The 9,765-nt window shown below is 68.4% G+C and overlaps 3 protein-coding genes across 3 annotated transcripts in view; 2 read left to right on the top strand and 1 right to left on the bottom strand.

Moving 5' to 3' along the window:
• Window positions 1-568, bottom strand: part of EMIHUDRAFT_198909 (hypothetical protein) — a gene marked incomplete at both ends in the record, with an annotated part of 1,763 nt that extends 1,195 nt beyond the window's left edge. Inside the window, 3 exons of the mRNA XM_005757653.1 lie at window positions 84-230; window positions 292-380; window positions 463-568. Coding sequence (XP_005757710.1) covers window positions 84-230; window positions 292-380; window positions 463-568 — 342 coding nt within the window. The remainder of the gene's footprint in view (window positions 1-83; window positions 231-291; window positions 381-462) is intronic.
• Window positions 569-1,892: 1,324 nt separating this feature from the next.
• On the top strand, window positions 1,893-2,885 carry EMIHUDRAFT_198908 (nitrilase; the record flags this gene model as incomplete). The annotated part of the gene is made up of 2 exons (XM_005757652.1): window positions 1,893-2,715; window positions 2,800-2,885. The coding sequence occupies 2 exons, from the start codon at window positions 1,893-1,895 to the stop codon at window positions 2,883-2,885; spliced, it is 909 nt and encodes a 302-aa protein (XP_005757709.1).
• Window positions 2,886-6,529: 3,644 nt separating this feature from the next.
• On the top strand, window positions 6,530-9,219 carry EMIHUDRAFT_433116 (hypothetical protein; the record flags this gene model as incomplete). The annotated part of the gene is made up of 3 exons (XM_005757651.1): window positions 6,530-6,568; window positions 6,638-7,258; window positions 9,149-9,219. Coding segments are annotated over 2 exons (457 nt in total), but the record flags the coding sequence as incomplete, so codon positions are not given.
• Window positions 9,220-9,765: the final 546 nt, after the last annotated feature.

Genomic DNA, 9,765 nt, shown 5'->3' with positions numbered 1-9,765 from the left:
CTCCGCGGAGAGGGGAGAGGGTCGGGCCGCGCCCGCCGGGGCGGACGGGGAAGGGGCGGGGGCGCCTGCGGCTTTGACAACACCGGCTCCAATTTTATAGGCAGCGGCATCTGCTTGCGGTCGTGCGTCTGGGTGGCAAGCACGCCGCCGCCCGCCGGAACCTCTATCCGCACGGTGGGCCACGTGCGCTGCGTGTCGTACACCTCGAGCAGGTAGGTCCCCGCAGCCACCTGTGAGCAGGGCCTCGCCGTGTGTGCCGCGCCGGAGGGGACGTCTCGCAGCCGCGCGCACCGAGTGAAAGACAAAAGAGCCGTCCTGCCGAGGCATCGCGCTGTAGGCGCCGCCACTCAGCACCACAAGAGTATCCATCAGCGACCCCTCTGCGATGCGGGAGGGCGCGGCGCAGCTCAGCGCGAGTGAGGAGCGGCGCCAGGCCGCGGCCGGGACGGTGAGAGCGGGCACCCACAACCAGCGTGCCCTCGAAGCTGGAGCGAGGCTGCTCCGTGGAGAGCTCTGTCGAGGCCGCTGTGGTGGCCCAAACGGAGCAAACGAGCAGGAGGCGAAGCATCGCGGCCGAAGGGGCGCTGTCAGCGCCGGCGCCTAACCGAGGCAACGAAAAACAAACACATTATGCGACCCGCTGGGTGCGCTTCTGAGCTCGGCCCTGGATGTGAGGCTAATGACTGCACTCCAAGTGCTCCAAGTGCTCCAAATCATCGCACGCCCTCTTCCTACTCGTCGCAGTTTCTCGCCGATTCTCGCAACTTACGGTACTACGGTACTAGTAGTATAATAGTATGTGCATGGGTAAAGTGGGTTGAGGCGGGCTAGTACTGTAGGGTGGTCGGACTGTCTATTGGGATCGACCCCAGCTATAGGCATCGTGACGCGATAGCATCGTTTGTGGCTCGGCCAGCAGCAGCAGTGAGCGTCGAGCTGGTGGTTCGACACCGAGTTGAAACATGCCACCTCGCGATCTTAGCATCTTACCACTCTCGTCGTTCTCTCTTGCTGATTCATCCTCTGACGCCGCCGGCCGCTTGGATTTTCAGTGTATGTAGCTCTTACGAACATACCCGTAGGTGAAGGAGGAGCCGCCGGATGACGCGGCGACAGCACGCCAACAAATTCCGGTGGAGAGTCGGGCCGTGCGGCACCTGCGGCATGGGGAAGTTGTGCTACCGCGTGTGGTGCTGGTGTGGTGCGGGCCGAGATTCCGGGAATTGTGGTGAACGCATCCGGCAGATCGTATCCGCTGGAGCAAGCGATCATTGCAGCGAGGAACCCGGGGTCCGGCTCCTACCCACGGCCCCGGCCGTCAGCTTCTCTGCGTGAACATGTATGGCTAGCGTGCTTCCACTGCGCGTCCGCGCCTGCGGCGCCGCCGCTGCTCCACCACCCTTTTGCGCAGCAAACAAACACCTTAAACTTTTAGGCCCTCCAAATTCGGGTCAGAGCGTAGCGGAGTGGGCCCCGAGTTTGAAAAGGGCGACGGACGCTTGCGTCCTAGCCTCCAACAACGCCTCCCCGGCGCAGAGGGGGCCCCGGAGGGATGCTCAACCGCCCCACGCCACGCCGCTTGCGGCCGTCCTATTCCACCTTTTGGCTTCTTACACAGCCCTTCCCTGGAGCGAGCCCCCCTCCAACCCACCCGCGCTAGGTCTCGGGTTTGACGCATGGGGTCACTCCCGCGAAACTCGGGAACTAGCCGGGGCAGTCGGAGAAGGGGCAACTCCGTGCACTGACGGTCGGCCGCCAGAAACCACGCCTGCGTGGATCGCGTCACACTAATCCTCGCTACCCAACGCGGCCAAAGGATATCCACCTGAGAACCTCGACAACGCGCTGTCGTTATTTTCTTGCGACACTTGGCTGCCGCCAACGCGCTGGGAATGCCGCTGCTACAGCGCTGCAAAGCTGCGATTGTGCAGATGACCGCCGTGAACGACGTGGCTGCCAATTTTGCGGCCTGTGCTGCACACGTCCGCGAGGCTCGGGACCGCGGCTGTGCAATCGTGTTTTTGCCCGAGAACTTCTCCTTCATGGGCTCGCGGCCAGGCGAGGCGCAGACCGTCGCCGAGCCGCTCGACGGGCCGACCATGCGGCGTTACCTCGACCTCGCGCGAGAGACTGGCCTCTGGCTCTCGCTCGGCGGCTTTCAGGAGCGCGGCCCCGACGGCGACGAGCGCATCTACAACACCCACTGCATCGTCGACGGGGAAGGGCGCCTCGTCGCAAAGTACCGCAAGATCCACCTCTACGACGCGCCGTTTGTTGGCCTGGTCGAGTCGCGGCAGGCGATCTCCGGCGACTCTCTCGTCACCGCAGACAGCCCCGCCGGGCGGCTGGGCGTCAGCATCTGCTACGACTTGCGCTTCCCGGAGCTGTACCAGAAGCTCTCCTTCCTGCACGGCGCGCAGGTGCTGCTCATGCCCTCTGCCTTCGCCATGAAGACGGGCGAGGCGCACTGGGAGACGCTCCTTCGCTGCCGCGCCATCGAGACGCAGTGCTACGTCGTGGCCGCGGCGCAGGTCGGGCAGCACAACACGGACGGCAACAAGCGCTGCTCGTGGGGGCACGCGGTCGCCTTTGACCCGTGGGGCAAGTGCATCGCCGACCTGGGCGACGCGCCCGGCCTCGCCACGTTCGACATCGACCCGGAGCTGATCGCCGAGACGCGCCGCAACATGCCAATGGCGCGCCACCGCCGCTACGGTGCGGCCGGCGCACCTCTCCGCCCTCCGCCCTCCACCCTCCGCCACTCCACCCACCGCCCTCCTCTCCGCGCCTTTCCGACAGACATCTACGGCGACGGGCCGCATGCGGCGCCGCTGTCGCCCGCAGACACGGAGGGCGAGCCAGACGCCAGCATCGGGTTCGGCTGAGCCTGACCGGCCGGGCACCGTCGTTTTTACGCGTAAAATGGGTTTCTCGAGACAGTGAGGTGGGAAACGGATACGGAGAGAGAGAGAAGGGAGGGAGAGATGGCGGTCCACCGGGATGCGGAAGGGAGAGCGTCTCGCGTCATCACGGCGGTGCCTGCACACGCTGCACAGCTGCGCACCCCGGTCCCCGCGCGCCGCATATGTGTGGGAGAACGATGCCGCCGCCCGCCTCCCAATACACGCAGCTCAGACACCACTCCCCGATGTCACAACAACAAACGAGCGCGAAGGGGGTGTCGCGCATCGCTTCGCTCCTGATGCCTGTGCATATCCCGCACGTCTCGCACGTCTGCTGCAGGTGGAGAGCACACTCTCTCGCAGTCGCAGCACGCGAAAGATGTCGCGGTCGCGCGCAAGCAGCGTGTGCTGCACAGCGCCCCCCACAGAAAGGTCTCGCGCCTCCTTGGCGCCCCCACCCGAGGTTGTGGCACACCACGGCCCGCCAGGCTCGAGACACGACGACGAGGTCAGTCTGAGTCGCTGCCGTGCGCTGTGCCCTTCTTGGAGAGCATGATGCGCATCATCATGTCCATCGAGTTGCCAGACGTCGAGCGCTTCTTGGACTTGGTCGACGATGCCGCGATCTTGGCGTCCCGCTTGGTGGCCGCATCCGCGATCGCCGCGGACGCCGTCGCGCAGACCCGCTCGCACCGGCGGTTGACGTCCTCGCGCAGAGCCCCAAGCCGCTCGAGCTCGGACTGCGCCTTGGTGGCGGCGGCGAGGCGCGCCTGCAGAGGCGGTGGCGGTGGGGTGAAGGGGGGCGGAGGGGGTGTGCGGAGGTCACCGCACGAGACCTCGCCTTCTTGCTCTGGTCGAGGATCGACGCGAGCTCGCGCCAGTGCGCCTTGAGCTGGTCATACTTGGCCCTCAGGTTGTCGCCCTTGTTCTCCTGGCCGCCCGACTGCGGGGCGGCGCGAGAAAGCTGCTCGAGCTCCTTCTCGAGTCGAGCTGCGGAGCCGTCCTGCAGCTGCAGCAGCTGCTTCGCGCCGCCCTCGAGCAGCTGCGCCGCCCTCGCCTCCGACTGCTCGTTGCACCCGCGGATCGCCGCCTCGAGCTCGAGCCGGAACGCGCCCACCGCGCCTATGAACGCATCTTGGGCAAGCCTCGCGAACGGAGCAAGCATCTTGTGAACCGCCAGCAGGCAGGTGTTGCGCCGAGGGCGGATCCGGGGTCCGGCCCCTTGCGCTTGCCAAGGAGCAACGGCGGCTGCCGCACGGCCGGCGAGTATCCCATGGGCGATGCGCCCGCTGCCTCCGGGTGGGCCTTGCGCTTCGACACGCCGTCCGCCCCGCGAGCAGCGACGCGCGCGACCGGCCGCACCCCGCCGCCACCCTTCGAAGCAGCGCCGCCGACGTTCTTTGGCTTCTTGGCCTTGGCTGACGCGCTGGCCTCGAAGCGCAGCCGTTTGGGAGACGGCGGCGCCTCCTCGAGGTACGGTGTCACGTCGAGGCGCACCGGCGCGTGAGCGCCGTCCGAGTCGCCGCAGAGGCCCCCAGCGAGGTTGTCGTCGGGATCGAGGTCACTGCCAAGCCGGCCGTCGCCCATCGGCGTCTCCTACGGCTCACAAGCGCCGAATGTCATCCCCCACTACTGCTCGTAGTTGTGCGTCCCGTACAACAACGCGGGCACCTTGCGCTGCCCTCCCTTCACTCGCAGCGCGGGGGCCTCGCTGTGCCACTTCCGCGCCGCTGCCGCTGGCTGTGATGCGGCCGCCTCCTCGAGCTCGAACGCGTCGACCGCCTGCTGCTCCGACTTGAGGCGGTCGAGAGGGAGCGCAGACTTGGGAGGGAGCTGACGCCTCTTGGCTGGCTTGCGGCGGGGCGGCTCGTCCTCGCTCGGCGCGTCGCGCGAGGGAGGCTCACTGATGCCGCCATCAGCCATGTCGGCAGAGGAGGCCTGCGTTGCCACGCCGGGGTAGGCCTGCGTGAGCGCATCCTCGGGCGCGTCCGGTTTGTCGTCCACCTCGTCGTCGCCGCCGACGGCCCGCGCGGAAAAGCGTGGAGAGACACGTTTCGGCGCGAGGCGGGGTGAGGCGCGCTTGCGAGCAGCTTGCGACCCGCCCTCTCCAGCCGCGCCCTCCTTTTGCGCTCCCTCACGCGCCGCTGCCGCCTACGTGAGGCGTGCGGCAGACCGGTTGGGCTTGCACTGCAGCAGGGCACGGGAGCGCGAGCAAAGCGTGAGTGTGAGCGGCTGGCCTGCTTTTCGATCATTGCGGCCGCCTCTGCAGCCGCTACCTCAGCCGCCTTGGCCTGCAAGCGCACAGCCTCGGCCGCAGCCTCTTCCTCCTGCTTCCGAGCCGCCTCCACAGCCGCAGCCTCCGCAGCATCAGCCGCAGCTGCTTCGGCTACAGCTGCCTCTGCTGCCGCCGCCTCAGCCGCCGCCGCCTCCGCCGCCGCCGCCTCCGCCGCCGCCGTTGCTGCCGCGGCTGCTTTGGCTGCCGCCTCCTCCGCTGTCTTCTCCGCCGCCTCAGCCGCCTCCGCCGCTTCGATGGCCTCGGCCGCCGCTGTCGCCTCAGCAGCGGCAGCCTTGGCCGCCGCAGCTGTGCGTGGCGTGGCTGCGGCGGGCTCGGGATCGAGCATGAGGAATCCGGCGACGGCAGCCTCCTCTGCACGGCGGAGCAGCTCCGCCTTGACCACCTTCTTCCCTGTGACCTCAACACCGGCGCTCTCGAGCAGCGAGCGCAGCTCGGCCACCTTGAGGGCCGCGAGCTTCGCGCGCTGCTCGCCGCCGAGCGGCTCCGGCTCCGCTTCCCGCGCAGCCTTGGAAGGCGTGGGTGGCGTCTCTGCCCGCGCCTTTGGCACAGCGGCAGCTCGCTCCGCGTTGTTTGGGACGCCTGAGGCGCGCCGCTTCGACGGCTGCGCTGAGTCGGTGCCGCCGAAGGTGAACGGGTCGTCCTCATCGCCGCCGAAGGCGAAAGGGTCGTCCTGGTCCGACCTCGCCGCCGACGCAGCCCTCCCCTGCGAGGAACCGGCAGACGGCGCCAAGTGGTTCCTCTCCTTGGGCTTGGCAGCAGCACGGCCGGCGCCGCTGGTCTTGTCGGAGCTCTTGCGGCCCTCCTTCTTCGCTGCTGCCGCACTCGCCGCAACCTTCGCCGCGGCCTCTTGCGCCGCAACCTTCGCCGCCTTCTCCACCTTGGCCTGCTCCGCTGCTACAGCAGCCTTCCGAGCCGCCTCTGCCGCCGCCGCCGCCTCGGCCTCGGCCTTGCGACGCGCCGCCTTGGCAGCCGCCTCGGCCTCTCGACGTGCTGCCTCAGCCGCAGCCTCCTCTCGCTTCCGTGCCGCCTCCGCCGCTGCCGCCTCCGCCGCTGCCGCCTCCGCCGCTGCCGCCTCCGCCGCTGCGACCTCCGCCGCTGCCGCCTCCGCCGCAGCCTCCGCCGCCGCAGCCTCCGCCGCCGCAGCCTCCGCCGCCGCAGCCTCTGCCGCCGCAGCCTCCGCCGCAGCTACCTTTGCTGCCGCAGCCTCCGCTGCAGCCGCCGCCTCCGCAGCCGCCTTCTCCCCCGCCGCCTTGCGCGCAGCCTCTGCTGCCGCCTCCTCCTTGGCTTTGCGTGCCTTGCTCGCCTTGCCCCCGCTTGCCTTCGTATCCTTCGATGGAGAGGGTGCCGAGGGAGCCGCGGGAGCAGCCGCCTACTCGCAGCTTGACGCGTGAAGAGGCACGTTTCACAGCAACCGCCCGCTCGGCAATGGAGTAGGCGCCCTCTTTGGCTTGGCCGGAGCGGCGAGATCCGGCTGCTTTGCCGGAGCTGCCCTGCTCGGCTTGGTCGGGGGGGCGGGATCCGGCTTCTTCGGCGGTTTGCTCTTGTCGGCCGGTCGCTGGCGTCCGCCCGCTCCACTCGCGCCCGACCCCTTCTCGCTCGGTAGCACCGCATCTGCAGGGCTCTTGCGGTCGGCCCGGCGAGAGGAAGCGGCCGCACCCGCGCTCTTTGAAGCCGCCCCCTCCGCGCCGTCCTTGTCAGTGTCGTCCGCTGCTCCCGCATCCTCGCCCGTGCGCGCCTCGTTGGTCGCTAGGAGCATCTCCTCGTACCTCTTCTTGAGCTCTGGCACGTCCTTGGCGCGCCGGCCAAGCGCCTTGGCAACGACTGACCAGGCTCGCTTGTTCTCGACCTGCTCGTAGCCGCCCTGTCGCGTCACAGCCTCGAGCAGCTGTGAGTCGTCGATCAGCGGCGGAAGTGCCTCCGGCTGCGCGGGCTTCGCCTTGCGCGGAGGCTCGCCGCTGCGAGACGACAGTGCAGGCGGAGCCATCGCGCCGCTGGCAGGCTTGAGCGGTTTCTTCTGGACTAGCACCGCCTCTGCGCGTCGCACTGCAGCAGCCTCTTCGTCGGACACGACGTACTTTTTCTTGGCCTTCTTCTTCACCGCCGGCGACTCAGGGGAACAGCCGTCGCCGTCCTTGGCGGGGCTGGCGGCAAACGTGACTCGCCGGCCGCTGGTCTGTGAGCCGTTCTGGCTGTCGCCACGCTCCGGCGCCCGCGCCGGCGGGGACGCGATCAGCGGTGAGTCCATGCCGTCGCTCGGCGACGTGGTTGCTGCCTGCCAGACCTTGACGGGGTCGACTGAGGGGAGAGGGGGATCCATCGAAGGCAGGGGTGGAGGGCTCGACTCGGGCGACTCCTCGTCCTCGCCCGAGACGTGCCCGCCATGCGAGTCGGCGTCCTCGAAGCCACCGTCAGAGTGGTTGAAGCGCTGGTCGGGGTTGAGGTGCGCGTGCTCGTCCGGCTCCGAGATGTCTTCACACGAGTCGTCCGGTTCAGGCACACCTCGCTGCCGAGCGGTCGGCGCAGTGGCGCCACGGCAGTGGGCCAGATGGATGGGCACAGACACCGACACCTTCTGGTGGGGCGCCGCCGGTCGATGCCCCGCGTACTGCGGCGAGGCGACGAACTGTGTGGCTTGCGAGGCGCGGTACGCGGCGCTGGAGGCGCCGCAGCCGTAGTCCCGAACGATGTGCACTGGCTGCGTCTGGCTGATCTTGCGCCGCGTCTCTGCGATGGGCAGCGGGATGTCGCTCTGTCGCACCAAGGAGTCGCGCGCGAGCCGCGGCTCAACGCGCGCCCGCCACAGCTCCATGTCGGTCGAATCCAGCATCATCTGGAACTGGCGGAACGAGATCGGGGTGTCGCTGGTATCCTGCCCCCACTGCTCTTCCTCCCACTCCTTGGTCATGGTCAGCGTGAGCCACGCCGACTCCTCCTGGCTGCTCGCAAGCGCTCGCGGGTTGCGAGCAGCCGGCTGGACGACGACGCTCTCGAGATCGTTCTTGGCCGGGTCGAGCGAGACGGAGATCCCGTCCGCTGTCTCGTCCTCGAGCTCTTCCGCGCCGGCGCAGGCTGCGTGCTGCACGGCGACGATCGTCGAGCCCCAATCAACCCAGCGCGTCCGCTTGTCGATGCCCTCGCCGAAGGCGTTGGTCATGATCGGGCAGACACTCAGCACACTCGAGTCGCGCATGGCGTTGAAGGCGGCCAGAAGCTCGCGCGGCTGGTGCAGCTCGTACCGGTGGTGGCCGGCCTGGTCGTTCATCTCGATGGGCCTGTACGCCTTCTCGAGCGCCTGCAGCCATGTGGCGGGCGAGCTGAATCGCGGCGGGCGCAGCCAGGCGTATGGGCGCCATGGGCGAGGGCGTGGCGGAGCCTGCTTCACGCTTGAGCACTGCGGCCAGAGGCAGAGGAGCTGGATCATCTGCTCCTGCAAGTCGTACAAGCCGGCCTCCTCGAGATGACGCTCGAGCTGAGGCAGCGTCAGGCCCCTCCACAAATTCATCGACGGCACTGCGGGACCGGAGCCCTCCTTGGACAGCGCGGAGAAGATGTGGGCGGCCTCCGCGCGCACGTCGGGGGCAAAGCGAGGGTCCTGGACCACGTCAAAGAGGACCGGGAGGCACTTGATGCGTGCCCCGATTGGGAGCACGCTCAGAAACAGGAGGGCCTGCGTCGAGAAGAAGAGGACGGAGAACTGCTCGTCGTGCGGCTCGTTCCGTCGAAAGCGGTCGACGTCCTTCTCGACGGCCAGGGCGAGCGCGGAGAGGAGATCGGCTTCGACAGCTACCCGCGCACTCTCCGTGCTAGCCTCCTGGCTCTCAGTATCCAGCTGCTGGTTCATGTCGGACAGGCGCTCGACCAGTTCGCCGTACTCCTCGTCGAGCGGCTCGATACCGCCATTCCCGTACTGGCGCAGCAGAGAGTCCAGCCTCTGCAGGCCGCGCTTTGACAGCCGACCCGGCACGTTGACCTGGCTCATGGCGGACTCGGGTTTCGCTCGCCCGATAGCGTGGAGAGCTCCTTTTGACAGGGAGAGGAGGGCGAGCCGCGTCAGCATGTGGGTGCTACAAGAGTAAACGTAGGCGGGACAAGAGTACAAGAGTCAGGAGAGATGAGGAACGGGCGGCCGGGGGGGCAGATAGTGGCGGCGCGTCGAGAACGCAGGCGGGGGAGGCGAGAGGCGCCAGTGGTGAGCCGCTTCCGTGCTGCGGCGGCTTTTGCCGCCCGCGTCGGACGCTTGCTGGGCCGCGGAGCGTAGAACGGCGGCGGCGGGTGGGAGAGGACGTGTGTCTGTGTGCGTGGCGCCGCGTATGTGCGCCGATGTGCGGCATTGGCAGGTTAAGGCAAGTGGGCAGCGCACAGTGGACGGCGGCGACACACTCGTGTCGCTTCCGCGTCTTACCTCAGGTGCCGTGATCGCAAGAAATTTGCGTCCGCCGGCTGCGGTTGCGGCGTCTGCAGTCTGGGTCACCCCGCGCGCGCGCGGTGCCCGGGGTGTGCGCCGGCGCACACCACATCACCATCACACCCCGCGCCCCGCGCGGGCGCGCGGCGCAGAGAGGCCGG

Source organism: Emiliania huxleyi (assembly GCF_000372725.1).
Source record: "Emiliania huxleyi CCMP1516 unplaced genomic scaffold EMIHUscaffold_9, whole genome shotgun sequence".
NCBI classification, from domain to species: Eukaryota; Haptophyta; order Isochrysidales; family Noelaerhabdaceae; genus Emiliania; species Emiliania huxleyi.
Note: the sequence above shows the minus strand (reverse complement) of the source record. Positions and strands in the feature narration are given on the sequence as shown.